Source organism: Dasypus novemcinctus, chromosome 5 (genome assembly GCF_030445035.2).
Source record: "Dasypus novemcinctus isolate mDasNov1 chromosome 5, mDasNov1.1.hap2, whole genome shotgun sequence".
Taxonomy (NCBI): domain Eukaryota; kingdom Metazoa; phylum Chordata; class Mammalia; order Cingulata; family Dasypodidae; genus Dasypus; species Dasypus novemcinctus.
In genome coordinates, this window is record NC_080677.1 from 137,207,680 (window position 1) to 137,233,277 (window position 25,598).

At 46.0% G+C, this 25,598-nt stretch overlaps 1 protein-coding gene across 1 annotated transcript in view; it reads right to left on the bottom strand.

Annotated features, from left to right (window-relative positions):
• The window catches only part of CNPY1 (canopy FGF signaling regulator 1), a 74,240-nt gene extending 61,719 nt beyond the window's left edge, over nucleotides 1-12,521 (bottom strand). The window contains exon 1 of the mRNA XM_004458604.2: nucleotides 12,285-12,521. Coding sequence (XP_004458661.1) covers nucleotides 12,285-12,441 — 157 coding nt within the window. The 5' untranslated portion in view covers nucleotides 12,442-12,521. The remainder of the gene's footprint in view (nucleotides 1-12,284) is intronic.
• Nucleotides 12,522-25,598: the final 13,077 nt, after the last annotated feature.

The following is a 25,598-nucleotide window of genomic DNA, read 5'->3' on the forward strand; positions in this document are numbered from 1 at the left end:
ACCAACGGCTGACCACGGGCTCAGATGAGAAACACAGCAGACGCCTGGCCATCTGAACCAGGCAAGTCAGGGGTCCTGGGTGCTGGAAAATCAGGGCATTGAGGCTGGGGAGTAGTTGTTGGGGGCCCCGCAGCCCAGGGCAGCCCAAGGGGCATGGAAACTCCTATGTCCACTGCTTCCCAAACTGGACGGCTGAGTTGAAGTGGGCAGAGACTGTTTTCCTGGACACTTGGAGCATGCAGGCCTGGCACGGAGCGCTTCACGTGTGTTCCCTCACTTAGGATTCACAACTGCCCTAGGGAGCAGGTGGGCTAGGGGGACGTTGAGGCACAGAGCATTTATGTCACCTGTCCAAGCCTCCATGCCTGTTCAAACTGAGGTCCGTACAACACCGAGAGCAGGAAGGGGCAGGGGAAGTCAGGGAGAAAATGACTGCGCTCCCTCCTGCACAGCAAGGAAAAGACAGAGGCGGCAGGGACTTCCCAAGGGAAATGACTTCAAGGGACATTTGCTCGGGGAGAGATGAGAAAGAGGCAGACACCTGAGTAAAGAGGGGAAGCAGACACAGAAGGAGCCTCTCCGCACAGCAGCCACCCAGTGAAGGACGCGCCTCTGTGTTTCTAAATAAAAGACCTGACGGGGAAGGACGGGTGCGAGGGAGCAGAGAGCCTCAGCCCTTCTGGTCTCCTTTAGGGACGGCGGCTGTGACAGAACAAGGCTGCGCATCGCGTTATCATGGAGGGGCCCTTATTCCGGAAGGACCCTATAAATCACCCTCCTTCAGGGACCATGATCGGGAACTGAGAAGACCCTTACCATTGCCTAATTCGGAATGAACTTGTTAAAGCATTTTTAGTGTAATGAAAACATTAGATCAATTCCTAGCAGTGATAGTTGTCATTAAATCAATAGCCCGTGTGGTCCATTATGCTGATGGCTGACACGACCCCTTGAAGGTCTGCTAACAATGAGACCCTGCAGAAGTGCCCTCCACAAAGTGATTGGGGTTGCAGGGAGAGAGAGGAAGGGTGGCGGGGAAGGAGGGGACAGAACGAGATAAAAATCTGCTCTGCCTACCAATCTGAAATCCATTGAAAAGGGTGTGATTGTCCAAATGTTACAGGCATCCTCGAGAATAGCAGGTCGACGGGAGAGAGGATTCATTAAGAGATGCACTGGCACAAATTACTTTTTTAGTTGGACAAGAGCAGGATTTTTAAGCGATGATCTCAGGATTCACATCTATGAGGATTCTTGCCACTGACTCCATCTTTATCTCATCTCCAAATGAATCCAACCTCCCAAAAACAGGGACAGTGTGCATAAAAGCAAAAATAAATGCACTAAAAGTAGCCCAAGGTTAGCTTTTCGGTGATGTAAAGTTAGGAACTGATATCCAGTGACACAGCAGCCCTCAGGCAGCAGCTAAACACATCCACTGAGACTGTCAGCTTGCTAAGTGGGGATCTGTTACTGAAAGAAAGGGGAGTGGGCTTTGGAAGCCAAGACCAGTTATTCAGTACCCCGATGTACCCAGGTGGATTTGTTTCCTCGGGCTGCCCAAACAAATTACTACAAACTTGGTGACTGAAGACGAGAGAAATTTATTCTCTCTCCGTTCTGGAGGAGGGACAGAGTCCGCTGGCTCTAGGGAAGCCTCCTCCCTTGCCTCTTCCTTGTATCTGGTGGTGGCTGGCCGGCTTGGTGCTCCATGGCTTGCAGCTGCCTCCGTCTCCACATGGCCATCCCCCAGTGTGTTTGTCTCTGTGTCTTTTCTCTTCTTGTAAGGACATCAGTCACCCTGAACTAAAGGTCCACCCTACTGGAGGATGAACTCATCTTAACTAATTATATCTGCTATGACCCTCTATCCAAAGAAGGTCACGTTCGGAGAACTGGGAGTTAGGACTTGAACATATCTCTTTGGGGGGGCAGGGGGGCGGCTATAACCCAACCCATAACACCAGGAGTCATAAACTGTAGAAATCCATTTTATATACACACACAATCACGAGCACTACCTGGATAGCATCTGGGGTGGAAACATTCACTCTGGGCCATAGTTTGCATAGAAGCACAGAAGACATGGTAGAAACAGGATCAAAAGGCAGGTGGTTATTCAGGTGGAAGGGCTTGGTACCATCAGCACCACTCCACACTTCAAATAGGGCCCTCGGCTTCAGCGGGTGAGAGGTGTCTCTGAAGAGTGTGTGAGCAGCAGGGCAGGGGCAGCTCTCCTCCAATAGGGTATGCTTGCGGCCCACAGGGGGGGCACACTGGCCAATAACTCTTCCACCAACTCACGCAAAAAGAGGTGAGTCCAAGAGAAGGAGGTCAGCTCTCCGTGAGGGGAGGGGCCAGGACATGGCAGGGTGGGTGTCTGTGGGTGAGCCTGGAGACCCCAGTAGCTCTGGGCCACACCAGAAATGGGCAGATGATGTTATGAAAGTCCAAGCTGGAGTGTGGAAAGTTCCAGCTGGAGAAGCAGAAAGAACTGAAAAGGTATAAATATTGGAAGAAGTAATCAAGTTTATAATTATTTGCCAGTGATACTTGGGTGATAACTGCTTAAAGAATCCTGAAAAACTGAAAACTACCAGAAACGTTTAGAAAATTCAGTAAAGTGCTTGATTACAAACTTTATCAACAAAAATAACAATTTTCCAATATGCAAATAATAACCCATTAGAAAACATGATGGAAAAAGATCTCATTAACACCAGCAATAATATTTTTAAAAACAGCTAGAAATAAACTTGAAAAGAAATGTGCAGGGCCTATTTCAAGGAACCTTTTAACTATACTTAATAGAAGAGGGTTTTTAGGCTTTAATAATAATAAAAAAGAGCTTTATTAATGCATCTTGCGCTTGGATAGGAGGACTTAGTATTGTGAAGATGTGAATTCTCTATAAATTAATCCACATATTCAATACAATTATAATCAAAATAATAGATTTTTTTTCTTTGAACTTTATAAAATAATTCAAAACTTAATAGGAGGCAGTGGACTTGGCCCAGTCGTTAGGGAGTCTGTCTACCACATGGGAGGTCCGTGGTTCAAACCCCGGGCCTCCTTGACCCGTGTGGAGCTGGCCCATGCACAGTGCTGATGCGCGCAAGGAGTGCTGTGCCATGCAGGGGTGTCCCCCGCGTAGGGGAGCTCCACACACAAGGAGTGTGCCCTGTAAGGAGAGCCGCCCAGCACGAAAGAAAGTGCAGCCTGCCTAGGAGTGGTGCGGCACACACGGAGAGCTGACACAACAAGATGACACAACAAAAAGAAACACAGATTCCCGTGCCGTTGACAACAGAAGCAGACAAAGAAGATGAAGCAAATAGACACAGAGAACAGACAACCGGGGTCGGGGGGAAGGGGAGAGAAATAAATAAATCTTTAAAAAAAAAATGCGTTATAAATTTATGGTACGTAAAATAGTATGGTACTGGTGTGGAAATAGATAAATAATTAAAAACAGCAAAAATTCAAAAATAGACCCTAATATATATGAAAATTGATTTAGATAATATCTATAAAATAATAACAATATAGTAATCAAATATTGATTGAGCATACATTATATGCCAAAGGTTAATTCATTAGCTTCAATTTCTACTGTACTCCTTACACCAAAATTATCCCCGATGGGTCCAATAAGCTGTTTTTTTAAAAATCTTCAAATAGAATAAATGTTTCTGGGCATGACAAGAAACTAAAGCACCATAAAGGAAAATATCATTAAATCTGATTAGATTAAAATGTGTAGAGAAAAAATACCATGGACAAAATTTAAAGATAAATAAAAACGAAAACAAAATTTGCAATAAATATGGAAAAAGCTATATGTTTACACAAAGCACTCATAAATTTTTTTTAAAGATTTATTTTATTTATTTCTCTCACCTCCCCCTCTCCCCCCCGCCCCATTGTCTGCTCTCTGTGCCCATTTGCTGTGTGTTCAGCAACTGCTTACATTATCCGGCAGCACTGGGAAACTGCATCTTTTTTTGTAGTTTTTGCATCATCTTGCTGTGTCAGCTCTCCATGTGTGTGGCATTACTCCTGGGTGGGCTGAGCTTTTTTTCACGTGGGGCAGCTCTCCTTACGGGGTGCACTCCTTGTGTGTGGGGTATGCCTACGCAGCGGCGCCCCTGTGTGACATGGCACTCCTTGCACACGGCAGCACTGTGTGTGGGCCAGTTTACCACATGGATCAGAAGGTCCTGGGGATTGAACCCGGGACCCTCCATATGGTAGACGGATGCTCCATCAGTTGAGCCACAACTGCTTCCCTCTTATAAATCATTTAGGGGAAAAAAAATATCCTAATAGAAAAATGAGCAAATGTGGGCCTTTCTTAGAAAAAGAAATGACAAATAGTCATTAATGAGATAAAATGATACTCAGTCTCACTCCCAATTTAAGAGATGCAAATAAAATGAATTCCTAATTTCACTATCAGATTTGCAAACAATTTAAAAGTTTGATAATACCCAGAATTGACTAAGGAATGTGAAGACAAAGAAATATACACTGATTTTTAGATATGCAAATTGGTACAAATCTTGGTAGAGCCACAGAAATTGTCATGAAAAGATCTTCAAGACCTTGTGAAGTACAAAGGCTAATCGAAGAAGGTATACAGTCCATAATTAGTGTTTAAACAGCAAAAGTCTTTATATATGCTTGGATTTGCCCAGTCGAGGTTCCAAAGTAGACCATTTATGCCTGCTCTGGGGAAGCCAGGCGCAGATAGGAGACAGAGAAGAGTGCTACTTGTGTTTTCTACAATAAGTGCATATATCCTGATTTTGTAATTACATAGAAGAAAATTCTAAGAGAGAAGAATGATAACCAGAACGACAACACAGTCAGGGAGCCATATGCAGCCAGAGGCGGGTTCCGAAGTCGAGAGAGTGGGGCCTGTAGGTCATAGCTCGTACCACTGCGGGCAGGAGCCTTCGGTCAGGGAGTGTTGGGCCAGATTCCCTGATTCAGTTTGCTAAAGGCTGTCAAGGCAATATACCAGAAATGAGTTGGATTTTACAATGGGGATTTACTGATTTAAAAACTTACAGTTTCGAGGCCAAGGAAAATGTCCAAATCAGGACTTCATCAGGTGATGAAGGACGGGCTGCTGGTGTTCCTGGATTCCTCTCTCATCTGGCAAGGCATATGGTGAGGCACATGCCAGCATTTGCCAGTCTCTGCCTTCTCCTCCAGGCTTCATTGCTTTTTGCTCCATCTGTGGCTTCCTTTTATCTTCTGGGCATTTCTCTCTTTGTGTGTGGCCCCACCAATTCCAGTTTGTAAAGGACTCCAGTAAGAGGATTAAGACCCACCCTGGGTCACACAATCTAATCAAAGATCTCAACTGAAGTAATTTAATCAAAAGGTCCCACCTACAATAGGTTTACATGCACAGGAATGGACCAATTTAAGAACATAATTTTCTGGGGCCCACAAAAGACTCAAAGTACCACAGTCCCCTTGTCCATACCTATTTACCAGACAGGTATGTGCTCGCCCAATAAAGGGGGCCCTCAGGAGCCCAGCAGGGAGAAAACACCTTGCTCCAAAGGAAGCACAATCTCTCATGGACACTTCTTATAAAAGACTTCTTTCTGATTTTGATGTCAAGATTTTCACTTCCATTCTATTGTCTCATTACTAATGCTTATTCCCTCATTTTCAGCCAGTGGGAAGGGGAAAAGAGGAATTGGAAGGCAAGCAGCTTCTTTTGTCGTGGGTTGTGGCAGTTTGATATTATTTATGAATTCCAAAAAGAGATATAGATTATGTTTGTAAATTGGTCTGTTCCTCTGGGCATGATACCCTCTGATTGATTTAAATTCAAAAGCTTGACATTTACTTGATTATGTTAAGATTAGGGCTTTGATTTGACCACATCATTAGGGCATGCAGGGTTGAGTCCCCTCCCCCTCGGTGGGCTATATAAATGAACGCTCAATTAAGAACACAGAAGTAGATACACAGAGAAGATACACAGAGGAAGAGAGGGAGCTCTTTAGACACTGCAGAGGCCCTGGGAAGAGAGATGAGTCATTCACCTGAAAATTTACAGTCGACCTTGTGAAGAGAACAGAGCAGCTGAGCTCAGAAAGAAATGAGCCCTGGGAAGAGAGACGAGCCCTATGCCAGCCTACAGCTGAGGTCAGAAGAAGCTGGATCCGTGGAACCTTAAGAGGGAAGAGGAAAGCTGGTCCCTCACAGATGTCGCCTGCCATCTTGCTTCAACACGTGGCAACGGAGTTTGGTAAGGAAGTAACCTTGAGTTGGACTCTTTAGGGCCTTGTAACTCTAAGCTTTTACCCCAAATAAATACCCTTTATAAAAGCCAACAGAGTTCTGGTACTCTGCATCAGCACGCCTTTGGCTGACTAATACAGGAAGTCACCTGAAAAATACAGGTATCATTTCCTTTCACATACTACATGGACCAGCTAATATCGAGGGAGATTGGGAAATGTAGTCTTTAGTTGGATGACCATGTTTCCTGGAAAACCTGGGTTGAATTGGGATCAGTTGCCAATAAGGAAAAAAAGAGAGTGCTATGGACAATCAGTAGTCTTTGCCACATAAGGCCTATTGGAGGAGATGACATTTGAGCTGAGACCTGAAGGATGAGAATGAAGCAACCATACTAAGAGAAGAGAGAAGATCATTCTAGACGAGGACCAGGACAAAGGCCTGTGACAGGAAAGAACTCGCTTGTCTGCAGCATGGAAAGTTGAAAGGAGAGTCATTCAACTAGAGAAGAGAGAGCATGGGCTCAGTGTGCTTGCCTTGAGCCGAGGCAGGAGGCTGCCACAGCAAAATGTTTAGGGAATGAGGTAAAAAAGGTAGCAGGAGCCAGATCATGCAAGGTCTTCTAGACTGTAGTAAGGAATTTAATTTTATTCTGAGAGCAATGGTAAGCCATCGGAGAGTTTTGAGAATGGGAAAAGAATTATCTAATATAGATTTTTTTAAAAAAATCACTCTGACTTTCATGTGAATTGATTGGAGGGATGCAAGAAAGGAGCGGGAGGGACTGCGTTAGTTTTTCAGGCAACTATCAAATACCACAAATTGATTTTTGGTTTAGAAACAGGAATGTATTACCTCATGGCTTTGAGGCTAGAAGAGGTCCAAAATCAAGATATTGGCAATACTTGCTTCCTTCCTGATGACTGTTGTGTTCTGGTGCTAGCTGCCAGCAATCCCAGGGGTTCCTTGGCTTATATCTCTGCTTCCCATCACATGACAATGTCCTCTTCTTTCTGGCTTCTGTGACTTTTGAGTTCTCTTTATAAGGCCTCAAGTATTCCAGATTATGTTCCCTCCAGTTCAGGTTACCACACCTTAATTAAGAATAACATCTTCAAAAGGTCATATTTATAATGAGTTCACACCCACAGGTATGTGGATTAAAATTGAGAGCGTGTTTGCTGGTGCACATAATTCAACCTGCCACAGGGACTAAAGCAGGAGTCCAGGCAGGACAAAATGGTGCCTTCAACTCAATTGTGGCAGCAGAGATGAAGAGAAGTGGATGGACTTCAGATATTTCTTGGAGGAAGAACCATCAGGACTTGTGATGGAATGAATTTGGGGACGGAAGTAGAGGAAGGCATCAAATGTGATGCCTAGTTCTTGTTTCTGTCACTAATTAGAAGGTAGTCCCATTTAATGAGATGGGATAGACTGAGGGAGCAGCATGTTGCAGTTAAGGGGAGTAGAAAAAAGTTCTGTTTTCAAGATACTGTGGTTGACAATATTAGACATCTAGGTGGAAATATCAAGTGGTCATTATTATACACATGAGTCTAAATTCAAAGGAAAAGTCTACTCTGGAGATAGATGTTTGGAATTATCAGCATATAATGACAGATAAAGCCAAGAGACTAGTTGGGATTAGCTAAATTAAACAAATAGAAGGATTAGTCTAATGAGAATCTAGTTTCTTGGTCCCAGGGGAGGGTATGGCAAGTTCTTCCTCCTCTAGGTGAATGGATTTTTACCCATAGACATGGAGCCGTGGTGAATGGATGAAAACAATCAACTTTTAAAGCTGCCTTCCTTTTTTTTTTCTTTTTCTTTTTTTGAGGTACTAGGGGCTGAGGAATGAACCCAGGACCTCATATGTGGGAAGCCAATACTCAACCACTAACCCACATTGGCTCCCCTGAGTTAATTTTTTCTGTTTGTTTTTACTTGTTGTTTGTTTTCCTTAGGAGGTACTGGGAACAAAACCTGGGACCTCCAATGTGGGAAGCAGGCATGCAACCACTTGAGGCAAATCCCCTTCCAAGACTGCCTTCTGAAATTCCCCAGGCAGAGCATGGAAGAACGAGGATGATCCCTAGGGGAGAAAGGGAATTGAGGATTACAGTTTCCTGGTAGGGTTCAGCTTGTGCTAGTGATGGAGAATGGGTAGGTGGGTGTTGTGCGGCCAGCCTCAGAAAGTTGAATCCCTCCTCATACAAGAGACATGGTTCTCCCACACAGGGAACAGCACAGCACAGGCCAACCAACTATTTTATTGCCTTAGATGGCCCCAGAGAGGCCATCAGCATCACTGCCCTCACCATCCCTTATGGGGCCAACTAGGTGTAGTCTGACCTTGACCCAAAGTGGCCAGACAACATGGGAAGGGAGCCTAATGGCATCAATGGTGACAAGATGTTTCGGGTCAGGCTCTGTAAGTTCATGAACAGTGGCTTTGCATTCAGGAATTGGACACCTCAGCCAAAAGTTAAGCACCAAATCTTTATTTTAAAAAAGAAACATATTCCTGTTTTAAACTGTGTTACAGAAAAATTGCATCATTTAGTTTTAAAGTTAAGGCCTACAGACTTCAACTACTCTAGGGGGCTGTTTGGTGAACAAAGAATTATATTCAGAGTGGCTTTTGCCACTTTTCCAGGCATCCTTAGAGGGAATTATTCCTGGGATCTTGTACCAATACAATGGAGAAAAGAAAAAGCTCATCCATGGGGTAGCCCTGAGCACTACAGAGGTGGAAAAAATAAGCAAAGGAGACAGAAAAAGGAAGAGCCAGTAACCTACAAAGAAAACCAAGAGAGATGATATCAAAGAAGCCAAGAAAGAGTTTGCAGAAGTCAGGAGTGGTCAGCTCTGCCAGCTGCAGTGGAAAGGTCAAGTATGATGAGGACCAAAATGTGTTCATTGGATTTGGCAACATGGAAGTCATGGGGGTGGGGATTTTCCTCCCCCTAAGTTCAAGCTTTTTAGTTTCTGCCATTCATTTGACACTTGTTGATGTATTTTTAGTGCACCTAATTTTGCCTATGACTTCTCTCTCTTCAATCATTTACAAATTCTATCTCCATTGCACCTAGAAGTGCTCAAAGGTATATATGTTTGTTGGTTAACTGAATCATTTAGAGATGCAATATAGCATAGTGGTTGTGGCAGTTTGAAATTATTTAATGAATCCCTAGAAGAGAAAGATTATGTTTGTTGACTAAATCCATTCCCGTGGAAGAGACCATTTCAATTGGGCTACTTCAGTAAGGTGTGACTCAGGTTGAGTCTCTACCCTTTTGCTGGGTCTGATAAAAACAGAGACACACAGGAAAAGTAAGCTCCACCATATTTGATCCTTCCACGGGAGAGAAAGGACAGGTCCAAAGAGCTGAGGTCCCGGGAGAGATGAGCCATATGCCTGATAACTTGCAGCTGAACTCAGGAAGAAAGCGGAGCAGCCAAGCCTGAGAGGAGGCGCAGTTAGAGACCAGCCCTAGGCCCGGTTGCCCACAGCTGAGCTCCAGGCAATGGTACAGCCGGGAGGGGAAGGCAGAGATCTCAGCAAGATCAGCAGCCATCTTGCTTCACCACTGGCAGCTACAGTTGGTGAGAAAGCACCTCTTATGGTGACTTGAGTTGGAGTTTTCACAGCCTTGGTACTGTAAGATTTTACCCCAAAGAAATCCCATTTTTAAAAGCCAACCAATCCCAGTACTTTGCATTGGCAGCCCTTTGGCAAACTAGAAAGGTGCTTAAGAAGATAGACTATGGAGCCCAACTGCCTGGCCTGGAACCAGGGCATGGCGACTCACAGTTGTATGACCTTGTATGACCTTTCCTTCATTTTCCACATCTGTAAAATTAGAATACAAATTCTATCTGTCTGTCTAGGGTTGAGTTTCCCTCAAAACAGAGGAGTAGGATAGGAAAATGGAGAGATGGGATAAGAAAAACAGGGTGCATGAATGTGGGCATCTGGGGATCAACTCCATTGGGAACCTCTGGTAGACTGTAGAACAGGAGTGGGCAAACTGAAAAAGGCCGCAGGCCATAGCTGGCCCTCTGCTTGTTTTTGTAAAGGTCCAATTCTTTATTTTCTGTGGTTGATTGTGTGCTACAGTGACAAAGTTCAGTCATTGCAACAGGAACCGTATGGCCTGCAAAGCCTAAAATATTTACCTAGCTGATTCTTTACGAAGAAAGGTTGCTGACTCCTGGTATAGAATAAGCTTCAGAAGTGTCCTATCCAAAAGAAAAAAAAGCCAGGGATTTAGCTACCAACCTGTGGGGCTGTTCTTGGGACATTAGGCCTCTGGCACTCCAGCTTTTTCTGCACACCACCAAGCAGGCCAAGCCCTTCTCTCCGGAGGCCAGAGAGAGCCCTGAGGCAAAGAGGCACAGGTGCTTGCAATAGGAAGCAGGTGTGTGCTGGCGGATGTCAGCGGGCACCAACAGTTTGTCCAGACTACCTCATAAGGCTGAGAGAGGACTGGGCGAATTAATTCATGTCAAAGCCTTAGAACACGTGGAAGTGCTGTATAAATGTTAGATATAATTTCGATTATCGACCACACACTAGATACTTCCCGAAGAACCTGCTAAGAATAGCCTAACTCAGCTTTAATGTCACCAACCCCAATATTCTAGGAAGGGAAACCAAGTCTGGAGCCATCCGCTTTGCAGGGAAAGTAATAAAGATTAGTGGGAACATGGCAAAGAATGCTAAGTTCATGTATCTTATTTCTAATATTACTCCTAAAAGGAGGGCTGGCAGTTGCTCATTTTTTACCCCTGGGTGGGTAAAGTTTTCTTTAGTCTACTTATTTGTAAGGCAGAGTTTGGAGCAGGGTTTCGGGACACAGAGTATCCGACATTGCAGCCTACCATGTGATTTTTAACTGTCAGTTCTCAGGGCCATCTGTGCCGGAAGAATGGGATTCAACAAAATCGAAGGAGACATCCTCTCCCAGGTTTCCCTAAATAGGTTGCCTTCAACTGGAGGGAAACAAAGAGATTTTTTAAAAGGACTTCAGGGTGAAGGAAGGAAAAAAGAGGCAACATCTCTATGAGCTGGAATTTCATCAGCAGGGGGCAGGGCTGACCCCGGGGAAATGGGGATGTGGCAGAGGAGGCGTGGGTGGCCCCCCTCACCTCTTGGCTTGATTGCCTCTGTTTCTCTTTTCAGGTCACCCCTCCACCTCCCACCTCTTTGCCCAGGGCCTTAAGATCCACTGCCTGATTTGCCCCTGTCACTTCTCAGAGTTCTTTGCTTTTGTGCCCGTGTAGAGGGCCCCGAGCTCTAGACAAATGGTCTCCAACCTGTACTGATCAATTCATAAAAAATTTCGAGGACCCCTAATATATGTCTGTTTTAAATTTTAACACCTATGCTATAAAACACTGTTAGATGCTATGTATAGTTTTTAGATAAACATAAGCAGAAGCTTGAATATTTCCTTCCCACCCCTCTTCTAGCACAAGTCCCACAGCACATACACTTCTCTCTGGAGACCACTAGACAAGACCAGGCGGCCCTGGTTTTATCTGCCCTCTTATCGGGCATCTGTGTAAGATTTCATTTCAAGAGATGAGTCTATTTGATTCTTACAACAACCTCAGTGAGAAACTATTTTCACACCATTTTGCGGGTGAGAAAAATGAGGCTCAGAGAGTCGAACTGGCTTGCTCAAGGTCACACAGCCAGTAAATGGCAGAGGCAGGATTCGAACCCTAGTCGGTGGAACTCCAAAGCAGCTGCTGTCCAGCGTTAGACTCTCCAGGAGCCCTGGGGGTAGCCGGCTTCGAAGAGTCCACCAGCATAGTTAGGAACCCCAAAGGGCTTCTCGTTTGGGTACACTGCGGGGGGCCCTCAGGGACCAGAGAGGAAGGGGAATCGGTGAGCGGCCAGTGAGCGCAGGAACGGCCCTCGCCGCCCGTGGGGGAGGAGGGGACTGGCCCGGCGTCCCTGGGAACAAAGCCCCTCGGCCCGCGCCCCGCCCCCGGGCACTCACCTCCGCAGAACACCTCCCGGTCTCGGGCGCCGGGGGCCGGCGCGGGCCACAGCAGCAGGGGCAGCAGCGCCAGGGGCAGCAGCGCGGGCCTCATGCCTCGGCCGAGGAGCGCCCGCCTCGCAGCCCTCACCCCGGCCTCTGGGCACGGAACTGGCATGCAAAGGGCCTGCCCGAGCCCGCGCGGGGCGGCGGCATCGCCTAGGAGACCAGCGACAGCTCCGGCTGCGGCCCCGCGGGCTCAGGGACAGGTGCTGCCAGGGCGGCCGCACCTGTTCGCGCCCGCCCTCCGCGAGCCTTCGGGGACGCGCGCAGCTGCCTCCCACCAGGCAGGTCACCACCTCCCCCTCGGTCCCCACGCTCCGGGCCCCAGTCCTTTCATCCACTGAACGTGTTTTCAACCTTCCCTGGGGAGACAGCCCTCCTGAGCGTTCCAGCGACTCCGGCGGTCCAGCAGAAAGCCCTGAGTTCAAATCCTGGGCCCGCTGGTAAAGGTGTGAGGGCGCGCAGATCACTCAGCTCCTCTGTGCTTTGTTTTCCACGCTGCTAAAGTAGGTAGAAAACCACCCTCCCCAGGGCCTGTGAGAATCAAGGCTCAGCAAGGAGCCTGGCCTTCGGCAGCGTGGCCTCCTTCCCAGGCTCCGTTTTAGATACTTGCCTTTCTCTCCTCTGGCCAGAGCTTAACCTGCTCTTGTGGTTTTTCCATTAGTCCCATTCCTCCCCACCAGCTCTCCATTCCTCCAACCCCCCATCCTTTCATCAGCTTCATTCCTTTCCCACCTTATCCCCACCCCACCCTGTATACGATATAAATTGAGAGGAGCTAATGAATTAATATGTCATTTTAACAGGACAAAGCCTTAAAAATTCAGCAGGGTTCTTTTTCTTCGGACAAATCTTGTGGGAAGGCCCAAATAAAAGCTAAGGATCAGGGTTCCTCTGGTTAAGCGTCCAGGTCAGGGAGGGAGGGCTGGGAGAGAGGCATCGCATCGCTTTGCCACCGCACAGGCCTCCTTGCCCTTCCCCGTCCCTCTCCGACCGGGTTTGGCAGCGCTGTGGGCCCACAGCAGAGCGGGGCTCCCGGCCCCATCACTTGCCTACAGCGCATGCCAGGTCTGCAGGTGGCCTGCAGGCCCGAGGAGTCGTGGTTGGGGGGGAAACAACAGTAATTCTTTTAGGTACATTAAGAAAATGTCTTTTAAAATCCGGGTAATTTCCACCAAATTCAACTGACACCCCCCCCCCCTCTGTTTTTTCTATTCTACCTGAAAGTCCTTAATTCTGCGTTATTATTTTGAGCTCCTGGCCATTAAACAATGTGATACATTGAAGAGAACAACAAGGAGTAGTTAGAGGGAGATGGGGCAGAGCAGTGAGCGTGGGGGAGAGAGTGAGAGAGAGAGAGAGGAGGGAGGGAGGAAGTGAGGAAAGAGTGAGGAGTGACAGAAAGGGAAAGAGAAAGAAAGAGAAGAAAGGAAGGGAGGGAGGGGGGAGGGAAAGAGGAACTTGAAGGAAGAAGGGGGAAAAAAAGCCATGAACACAACTGAACACTGTGGTAGGAGGAGAAGCAGGAGCCTCAGGTTCTATAATAGATTCAACGCACAGGGATTTTGCCCTCACAAATCATGGCAACTAAGTCCTGCTCTCCCTGCTTGCAAGGGTAGGAAGGGCTGCCAGGGTTTGCAAACAAAGTCCATGTAGCTCCTGAAAGAAGCTCAGGAAATTCTATAGTAAAAAAAAGGAGGGGCAATCTCTCCCTGCCAAGCCTCCTTCGACCGGCTTGAGCATACACATGCCCCAGGGAACAGAGCGCCTGGGACACCCCTCACAGACACCGGTAGGGGGAGGCAGTGTGACACCCCAAACAGAAGGGCTTTGCCTTCAGCAGAGAGGTCTTCCTTGCAGGTATCACAGGGGCCCAGCTGCCAGTGGGGACGGAAAGCCACTTCCCCCAGGAAAGGAGGGGGCAGTGACGAGTCTCTCCAGTGCGAGTCAATTCCTAAGGCAGCTTTTTGGGATACAAGGCAAGACTGGAGGGGAAGCATCCAGGAGCATTCCCAGGGCACACCTGGTCAGGGGTCAGGAAGCCCAGCATTCACCCTCTCTCCCTTTCTATTTATTATTTTTGAAATAATTTCAAACTTGCACTCCTGTGTACCCTTTGAGGGTAGGCTGCACACCTGATGTCCAGTCCGCACGTCCACGCCACGGGCAAACCCCCCAACCAGGGGGGTCTCCAACCTCACCCCAATCCAGTCATTCTACACTATCATCCAGTATACGGACCACATTGAAATTTTACCATCTATCCCAACAATGTCCTTTTGTCCTTTCCGATTCTGGATTTCTCGTGACCTGGACAGCTTTAATGAGCACAATTCTGCAGGATGATCCTCAACCTGGGATCGCTTAATATTTCCCACATTTAGGCCATCAATTCTTGGCAGGGATAGGACAGGAATGATGCTGGGTTCTTCTTGGTGGATTTCATCAGGAGGTACAAGCTATCCCACCCCTCTGACGCCACCCCTGATCACCTGGTCCTGTAGCGGCTGCCCACTGTAAATTCACTATTTTTTTCCTCCATTTATCATTGACAAGTATTTTGTGGAGAGATATTTGGATCCTACACCAACATCCTGAACCACATCAAATGGTGATTTTTCTATTTCCACCATTCCCTGTACTTTAGTCGGCATTCTCCAGGAAGGAAGAGCTTCCCCTTGTTTCATTTTTTCATTTCTTTATTCTAGCATGGGCTCGTGGCTTTGGCTTCCTATTTTATTCAATGGACTATTATCCTTTTCTATCATTGTTTGTTTTGATACTCAAAGTGTCCCAGATTTGGCCAGTGGGGTCCCCTTCAAGCTGGCTCCTGTGTCCTTTCAACATGTTTCCATCATTCTTTGAGCATTTCCTTTCATTTTTTCCTGGTACGAAACGATCATCTTTTACTTTCCCTGCCCCAGTCCTGGATTAGCCTTTCTCTAAGGAGCCCTTGTGACTTTTGGTGAAGAATCCTATCTGGAAACCAGTTTGGGATGCTTATTGAGTTCATTCCTACTGAGGTATCACTGCTCCCAGGCTTTCGCAGTGAACACACCTAGGAAATTGCACACCAGTGTATACAGATACATTCACTCCACATGCACACACACGTGAACATCTATATAGCTATTTCTATATATCTTTGTATTATTAATGAACCAATGAATTGAGAGCAATACCTCCAATTTCAGTCCAGCACCTCAGGTTCTTTCTAGCTTTCTCCCTCTCCACTATGAGTAAACCCCTTCTTGGACAGCAAGAAACTTGGCTCCAATTTTCCTCAAACTGTTTATTTGCTCATTTCCCTGAATATCTTCCTAACAGGCCAGTCGCCTCCATAGACTCTGCTTCCTCCTGGCTTGGCTCTCACTGACACGTGGTACATGTTATCAGGGTTAAAGTATGGGTCTTACTAAAAAGCATGGGTTTTAATAAATGATTTCTTTATTTATATTATTTATATTTATTCATATATTATTTATTGAAAGCTTGCTACATTACAGGATCTTTACTTTAGATAGATATCCACACTTAATTCATGCAATATTTCCATTTGATAGATAGGAAACTGAGCCTAAGAGAGAGAGAGTAATTTGCTCACATACACCAATTTGTATGTTTAGAAAAATATTAATAATTTTATTTTTAATCAGGGCAGCAATGTGCCAGCTAAAAGACTCTATTTCCCAGCTCCCTTGCTGTAGGTATGGCCATGAGACTAAGTTCTGGCCAATGAGATATAAGCAGAAGTTGTTGGGTGGGACTTCTGAAGGGCTTATTAAAAGTAGGAAGATAGCTGCTGTGAGTCCATTTTGCCTTTCCTTTTTTCTTCTTGCTTCATCCCTGGAATCTAAATACAATATCTAGAATTCCAGCAGACATCCTGAACCCTGAGGCAACTGGGACAGTGGAAGTCAGAGGAAGGATGACAGCAAAAATATACAGGAATCTGGATCTTTGGTGACTTTTTGGAGCTGACATGACAGCCTTGTACTGATGGCTTTCGGTCTTCTTTTAGGATGGGAAGAATTCATTTCTACCTTGTTTTAGCTATCGTTGTGTTTAGTTTATGTTCCTAGTAGCTGAATGAAATTCCTAACAGTAAAAGCCAAGGTCATATTTTCCCTGCTCTTATGCCCTCACTGACGAGACTACTAGGTCCACGATACAGAAGTGGCAACCCCAATCCATAAGGGGTGGACATTTATTCCAGAGGAATCGATCTGTAAACTGGGCTGAAGTAATGAAGTTGTTGGGAGTAACACCCAAGAACCTTACTGAGGAACTGGGTAGGAAGAGAGGCTCATGGCACCTCAGGTCCTAGATCCCATGTGACCCCAGAGCACAAAGGAGCCAGAGAGCAGTTGACTGCGAGTTGTCTAGGCCCTCTAAAACCTGGCCATGCTTCCTTATCTGGGTCTTGTGGAGTCTCTGGATCTTTAATAACATCCAACTTTCTTATTATCTGCAGGACTCACCACCTGTGGTATTACAGATTCTAGAAACCTGGAAGTATTCCTTAGCACCAACCTCTAAGGCCCCATATCTAAACCATCATCAATCCTGTTGATTTTCTCTCCTAAATATTTGTGGAATCCATCTGCTCTCCATCTCTACCACCACCCCCCTAGCCCAAGCTCTCATCACCTCTTGCCTAGGCAGTTATAGGAGCTCCTGACTAGTGTCCCAACATCTTCATCTGTTCTTCATGTGCTGTCAGAGGGAGAATTTCAAAGTCCAACTTTAGAGCATGACAAAGGAGGTGGTGTTTCCAATCACCAGGGGGGGATGAGACAATTAAATAATTGTTGTTGAGACTTTCCTTACACCAGGATATATTCTAGATGAAGAAATAAAAATATAAAAATATTAGAGTAAGCTGTGAGAGAATATTTTTATGTAATTAAAGAACAGGGTAGGTCTTTCTAAAATATTACTAAAGAACAGGAAAGCACATGCTCACCTCATCATTTTTAAAAATCTGACAACCTCATTGGAGACTAAGTAAAAGACCTGAACAAAAAGACTAGCAAAATAAAAAGTTGATAATACAGTGAGTTGACAAACGCCTGATGAAAGAATCGCTCTCATACATCATGGGTAGGAGTGTAAATTTGTACAGCCTCTATGGAGGGCAATTTGAGAAAACCCAAATAATCATTAAAATTGCAAAAACACACATTGTTTGACCCAATGATTCTCCTTCTAGGACTATGCCCTTCATATATACTCACACATGGGCAAAGTGTTTCTTACATAAAGTTATTCACTGCAGTATTGTTTGTAACAGCTGAAGACTGGATGCAGCCTTCCCAGCAATACGAAACTGGATCAAGTAGGTGCAATGGACTGCTCTGTCATGAAAAAGAAAGGAAAATCTCTTTATGTGCTGCTATGGGACAATCTCTAAAACATTTTTTTAAGTAAAAAAAAAAAAAGTTGCAAGTGGTATAATCTAGTATGCCACCCTTCAGTTAAAATAAATCTGGAAAGGTTCCAAAATATTAATAATATTGGTCTCCTCTGGGTAGGAAAATGAGATGGCTGGTGGATAAAAAATGGGGGGTAGAGATAACTTTTTTTGCTGTAACCATTTTGTATCTTTTAAAAATATATTTCTGGGGAGTGGATGTGGCTCAGCCAGTTGAGGACCTGTTTCCCACATGGGAAGTCCTGGCTTCGGTTTCTGGTCCCTCCTAAAAAAAAAGCCAAAAACAAAGAGCAAGCAAAACAAATGGAAAAACCAACTCAGGGAAGCTGATGTGGCTCAGTGGTTGAGCGCTGGCTTCCCACATACAAGGTCTCAAGTTCAATCCCCAGCCCCAGTACCTGAAAAAAAAAAAAAAGGAATTTCCAACTCTGGGAAAAACAGAGTTGTACATGAAAGGTACAGTCTAAATAGAAAGCAAACTATAATGTGACATAATTTTGAGCAAATGATGAAGCTTAAGAAAAAAACTTTATCATTGACACTTGGATTATTCTCCTTCCAAAGGAGAGAGTCTCTAATACTTTTTACTTGCTTCATGTGTCCTTATAGCTTTTTTCTTTCTTTCTTTGTTCAGGTTTATCCACTATCCTTGAGGGCACAGACCTTTTGACTTTTGAAATGAGTAACGCTTTTGAGTTTCATCCAGTCAACACAGGTGGTCTGGGCAGATCTGCAAAGGTGAAGAAAGGGTTTTCATGTTTTAGGAATTATATCTCAGTGCAGACTCAGGCCTTGGGTGTGTCTGATTTCAGTACAAAAAGAAAAGTCTCATTCCATGCATCACACGAGCCTGGAAAAACAGCTTTGGCTGGAGAGCAAGGGCATTCTGAAAAGCATTTTCCCTGCAGTCTTTGGGCAGTTCCTGTCCTTGGAAACCTGCCAGCTCACTGGGTTTTTGGTTTTTTTTTTCTTTTCCTTTCTTCTCTTCTCATCCTCATTTTTCCTCTGGGCTCGTCTGTTGCACAAAACAGAAAAAGAGAAGAAAAACACTGAGCAGATTTTTTTCCCTGTGGTCCTAGTAAATCACAGGTTTTTGGTTTTTTTTTTTGAGGTACCGGGACCAGGGATTGAACCTGGGACCTCATATGTGGGAAGCTGGTGTTCAACCACAGAGCCACATCTGCTCCCATCACAGGGTATTAAAGTTGGAAGACATTCTTAGACACCCCAGTCCACTCATTTGGTGTGGGGAAAGAATTGCAGAGCAATTTAGTAAAAGCATTGCGCTTACAATGAATACAGCCAGGGCTGGGTTTGCATCTCCATTCCTTGACTCAACTGTGATTAAACCTGGGCAAGTTCTTTGAATCCATTTCCTGGTATAAAATGAGCTTCAGGATCATACCTGCCCCAAAGGTGTAACTGTGCCCCATCTACTAATGCACACTTCTGCCCCCTGCACAGCCCCCCAGTTACTTGGTGTGGTGGTTAGGCTAATATGTCAACTCGGCCAGGTAATTGTGCCCAGTTGTTTGGTCAAGCAAGCACCCGGCTAACTGTAATACAAGGGCATTTATGGACTTTAGTCACCATTGACTTTACTGCAGTGGTAAATCATAGACAGCTGATTACAATTACGTCAATCAGGGAGATTGCCATCTGCTATGAGTGATGCTTTATCTGATCAGTTGAATGCCTTAAAAGGGAAAGTGATTCCAGCATTGAGTGAGAATTTCCCAGCTCGTCTTTGGACAGCCAGCGTCTCCCAGAACTCATCAAGAACCTTCACTGCACTTTCATTGGAGCTCCTGGTTGCAGCCTGCCTGCAGAACCTGGACTTAAGCATCATCCCCGTGGTCATATGAGAGACTCTTATAAAATTGCCTACTATTGACAGATATCTCTGGTCGATCCTGTTTCCCTAGAGAACCCTAACTAATACATTTAGGGTCCTCACAGAGAGCTGCTCAGTCCTCACCTAACCTGAGCTAGCCCAGTCCATCACTGCTTGGAGTATGCCTGCTTCAGGCCCTTTGAGGAAGTTACAGCTGAGAAGCAGCGGGGGGGCCAGGGTGGACTCCACACACAGATACTCACCACCCCAGGATCCCTCAGGAGCTGCTGGACTGCAGGGGATTGTTGCCACCTCTGCCTTCACAGCTTCTACTTCGAGGAGCCAAAGAGAGGCTGAAAACTGGTGTGTTTTATGCATCCGGGGCATGCTGTGTAGAAATGCAGGCACCCCACTTCTGCCACATTGTATTAGACCATTTACCTGGGCAGCAGAGCGACATCATGTGTGCCCAGGAATATCAAAGGGTTTGAGTAGCCATAGCACCTTCTGTTTCAGCCTATAGCCCATCCTAGCCCTCGGTTCATGGGCCTGGGCAAGGGCCCAAGCTCTGAGAGAAACGCCAGCCTGTCCTCTTATTCCCTTCCGCTAAAGGCCACCAGCTAGCCAGATATACCTGAGTTCCACTTCTTGACAGGACTTGGGCAACATCTCGGACACTGCTGCCCAGGGCTGCTTTGAAGATTGAGATAGAAAAGCCAGTAGCGGGGTGGCTTGGTGATGCAGAAGGCCAGCTCTGCAGGTGGAATGCCTGGGGTGATGCTGGATGTACCTACTTCCTCCTAGTGGTGTGAACTTGGGCAAGTTACCTAGCTCCTCTAAGACTCCGTTTCCTCCATCTGTAAAATGGGGGTGATAATACTATCCATCTTTATAGGGTTGTTGGAAGGATTGAGTTACATGACGCATGTAAAATCAAGTAATACAGTACTTTTCCCGTGTAAGAAATAATATTACCAATGATTATAGTGATGGTGATGATATAGGACACATGGATCTTAGCAGGAGCTCAGTCAGTGGAAGCTGTGATGGTTCTTTGTGTGGAGAATAACTGACACTTGCCCTCCCACGCATCCCTCAGGCGCTTACCTGAGGAACTTCTGGGCCTTTATTCACTGAACGGCGAATGCAAGCCATGGAAAAAGAGCTGTGGCATTTGGGACAACAGCCATAGTTTTGAAAAGTCATTGAGAGGGAGGAGAAGGCTGAAGGTGCCAGGGGCAGAGGTGGCATGGAAGAGACTAGGGAAGGGAATGCAAGGCTGGCCCGCATGGAGGTTCAACGAGATGTTTCACTGCAAGACCTGAAGTAGAAGGCTGTCTGCTGAGCCCGCCCCAGCCAACTCCAGCAAACGCTACACTTTTCAATGATCCTTTTTGGAGTTGGATTTGGGTTTTTATTTATTGTTGTTGTTGTTTTGCTTTTTTGTTTTAGGATAAAATGAAGTACTGGCATTCAAAGGAGTATGATGTGGAGAACAAGACCGTTTCTTGAGATAATAATTGAGGTTCTGTTCTTTGTGGATTTTCCTTCTTCCCATATCTCAAGCCTTTGTCCTCCTTCCCCCAGAGGATTGTTGTGATGCAAGCTTGAGGAGCCTACCTGTGTCTTGGAATTTATTTAGGGGAAGTGGGGGGACTTTAAATAGATTCTTTCAGGGTGGGGGTAAGAAGGAGTAGATGCTGGGGAAGCCTGAGTCTTTTGAGGATACAGTGAAAAAGATATTGAAAAATTGATTCCCAAGATTAGGAAGAGGTCTGAAGTCTGGTATCCTATCCCTGGCAAGTCCTCAGGGATGCCAGGGCTCCCAAGAAAAGGACTTTTGCAAGCTGACCTTCAGGGCTCCTGTGACACTTTCTTAGATCTAAAACATAACTGGTATGTAGTAAATGCATCATAAATATATACCAGATAAATGCATTTGTCATATATACAATTTGTGGATATACATTCATAATCTCTATACTTTGAAAGGAGGCCTAATCCCATTTTTTTTCTTTCTCCCCACCCCCTTGTTATTTGCACTTGCTGTATCTGTTCATGTTCCTTTTTTCAGGAGGCACTGGGAACTGAACCCAGGACCTTCCATGTGGGAGGGAAGCACCTAATTATTTGAGCCACCTCTGCTCCCTGCTTTGTGTATCTCTCATTATGTTTTCCTCCTTGTATTTCTGGTTGTGTCATCTTGTTTCATCATCTGGTTGCGTCATTTGGCTCTTACCTTCTTTAGGAGGCACTGGAAACCAAAACCAGGACCTCCCATGTGGTAGGCAGGAGTGCAATTGCTTGAGCCACATCCATTTCCCTCACTAGATTACTTTTAAAATAAGATTATTATTCCATGCACCATGGTTTAATAGTAGAGGGAGTGTTTGGCATCAGAAGACTTGGATTCAAGACTCAACTCCATCCACTTTGAAGCTGTGTGACCATGTGTTTTTTTGTTTGTTTTGTTTTTGTTTTTTTTTGCCAAAGGGCTGCCAATGCAAAGTATCAGAAATGGGTTGGCTTCTATAATGGAATTTTTATTTGCGGTAAAAGCTTACTGTTCCAAGGCTGAGAAATGTCCAAATCAAGGCACCAACAGAGAGCTTTCTCATCAAAGTCAGTTACTGGTCATCCCGGCATCCTGTCCCATGGCAGTCAGGCATATGGCAGGTTCCTCTCCTCAGCCTTGAGCTGCTCCTTGGGCCCTGCCCCTCAGCGGCCTCTTTCTGTGCTTCCGTGCTCTGCTGATTCCATGCTCCAGGACCTCTCTCAGCTTCTCTGCCTTTCTGCACCTGTAGGCAAACTGGAGTCCTCTCTCTCACATGGCTGGGTCAAAATGGCAGAGCTCTTGCTCTGTGTCTCCATTTATGTAAGCCCCAGCAAGAGGGCAGAAACCAACCTGAGTCACGCCTCACGGACATAGTCCAATCAAGAGGAATGGATTAGTTCAAAAACATTTTTTTTTTCTTTCTAGGATTCATAGAAGAACTTCAAACTGTCACACCATGGATCAATCACTAAATCTCTACACACCTCCATCTTCTCACCTGCAAATGCAGAAAGGATGCTTTTTATCTACAAGGTTGTTGTAAAGGGTAATTAGGATCATATGTCCAAAAATGCATTATAAAATATAAATCAGCCCACAAACACTAGCTACCATCGTCCCTCTGCCAAATGCCTACACAAGACCACATTTGCCATCTGTGCCCTTCCCAGGCCAGTACCTGTTCACATTCTGCCATCCAGTAGAATTATAGGGAATGGGATAAATGAAAGCATGTCCTTCATTCAACCTAGTCTGTCAACCTAAGAAAAGAATGCCTGAAGCCTAACTTATCTGGGAAACAGATTCTGGAGTTCGTGACCCCAAACAGTTGGCCTCACTATCAGGTGAAATTAAAACTCTTGGGCATCAGGAGGGCCAGTCTTCCAGAAGATTGTGAAATATGTGTGAAAGAAGAATGGACCACTCCTTCTGGACAGCCCCCTCACAAAATGTTGTATCCTGAGTACTTAGAAGAAGCTAGAATAACCTCTCAGACATTCTTCTTTTTTTAAAAAGATTTATTCTCATTAGGAGGCTCTGGGAACCAATACTGGGACCTTCCAGAGTGGGAAAGAGGCGATCATTCTCTCGTGCCACCTCAGCTCCCTGATCTGCTGCATCTCTTATTATCTCTCCTCTGTGTCTCTTTTTGTTGTGTCATCTTGCTGCACCAGCTCTCCGTGTGGGCCAGCACTCCTGCACAGGCCAGCACTCCACATGGGCCAGCTTGCCTTCAGCAGGAGGCCCTGGGCATCAAACTCTGGACCTTCTATATGGTAGATGGGAGTCCAGTTGCTTGAGCCACATCTGCTTCCCTCTCAGGCCTCCTTTATTATGTTTAAACAGCATCAAAAATATTTAGGTTATGTGGAGTGGACACAATCATTCTAAGGTCACAGGATGGAGGAATAGAGTATGGATTAGAGTGGACTTACTGATATTCTATTCATGAACTATTGTGATTAGTAGTAATAGAAGTTGTTTGGCATTGGTGTGGAGAAAGTAGCCATGGTGGCTGCTGGGGGCAGGGAGTGGGAGGAAGAGATGTGATGTGGGGGCATTTTCAGGGGTTGGAGTTGTCCTGGGTGGTGCTGCAGGGACAGTTAACAGACATTGTATGTCCTCCCATGGCTCACTGGGTGGACTGTGGGAGAGTGTGGGCTATGGTGTAGACCATTGACCATGAGGTACAGCGGTGCTCAGAGATGTACTCACCAAGTGCAGTGAATGTCTCATGATGATGGAGGAGGTTGTTATGGGGGGAGGAGTGGGGTGAGGGGGGTGGGGGGGTATATAGGGACTCATATTTTTTTTAACGTAACATTAAAAAAACAAAGACAAAAAAAAATATTTAGGTTAGATATAAGGGAAGCTCCCTCTTCCAGACTTCATGAATGACTTCCAAGGTCATAAGAACCCATTTGCAGGGAAGCAGATTTGGCTCAACTGATAGAGCATCCGCCTACCACAAGGGAGGTCCAGGGTTCAAATGCAGGGCCTCCTGACCCGTGTGGTGAGCTGGCCCACGCACAGTGCTGATGCACACAAGGAGTGCCCTGCCACACAGGGGTGTCCCCCGCGTAGGGGAGCCCCACGTGCAAGGAGTGTGCCCCTCAAGGAGAGCCACCCTGCGTGAAAAAAGCGCAGCCCGCCCAGGAGTGGTGCCACACACACGGAGAGCTGATGCAGCAAGGTGACGCAACAAAAAGAGACACAGATTCCCAGTACCACTGACAAGAATGCAAGCAGACACAGAAGAACATAGAGCGAATGGACACAGAAAGCAAACAATGGGATGTGGGGGGAAAGGGGAGAGGAATAAATTTTAAAATCTTAAAAAAAAAAAAAAAAAAGAACCCAGTTGCACTACCTAGGACCTTTGAAAAAACTATCCCCAGTCGGGCAGTGTTCCAGGAGGGTGCTGTTTCTCCCGCGCGCCTCTCCTTCATTCAGCAGACGTTCTTTAAGGGCACTGGGGATGGGAAAACACACTCCACACTCTTCCAGTCAAACTCCATTAACTTGACTAACCTGTGTGTCCTGGCCTGTTGCAACCTAAAGAGCCAAGCACAGTCATGTCTGCTCTGTAGGTGTAACATCTTGCTGAGAAGAGGCAAGACAGGGAAGACTGGCCATTTCAGAGGAAAGGATATGGTACTACGGCTCCCGCAGGGCAGAAATTACAGCCTCCCCGCAGCAAGGGCGCCTGCGCGGGAAGATGCTGGGACACGCGGTGGGTACCCGGAACACACTTGACCGCTGCGCGGGATCTCTGCACCTCTACCCCGCCAACCACTCCAGGCAGAAGCCTGAGATATGGCTGGAGTCGAAACCACCTTCAAGACTGGGTAGCCTTTCCCATTTGAAATCCTTACCGTCTACTTTAACTGGACACCGTGAACTTGTATTAACCTAGCATTTCATATAAGGGTTTACACAGCAAGGTCGTGTTGAACGTTTACCCTGAAGGCAAAAAAGAATGAATAAGAAGAGGAGAGCCAATAACCTCACCCCTCTGAGGTTTAAAGCACTGTCTCATTTACTTTTTCTCTCCTTGAATTGTTTTGTCTCTTTTACTTAGATTGGAAACCTCCTGGGCGGGGATCTTGTGACCCTTCTGCCCCCGAGCATGACCGGCATCATGGCTGACTTTAAATTAAGGCACACAGGCGCGAACATGTGTGTCTAAATATCAGCGCAAACATCTGTCAAAGTGGGAAAAGCAAATGCTGCGGCATCCGTTTTGCTCACTACTGGTTTCCCTGCCTACAAATGGAGGTGAGAACCTCCTTTCCCAGATGTGTCCTCAGGCAGAGAGGGTGCCTAGGCCAGCCAAGGTGGCGTGGAGACCTGCTGGTCCGCGCACCCCACTTGCACAAGCTGTTGTTTCTAACATTCCCCTTGCTTGCTAATTTTGGCAGGGACCCCCACACCAGCAGAGCCCTGGTA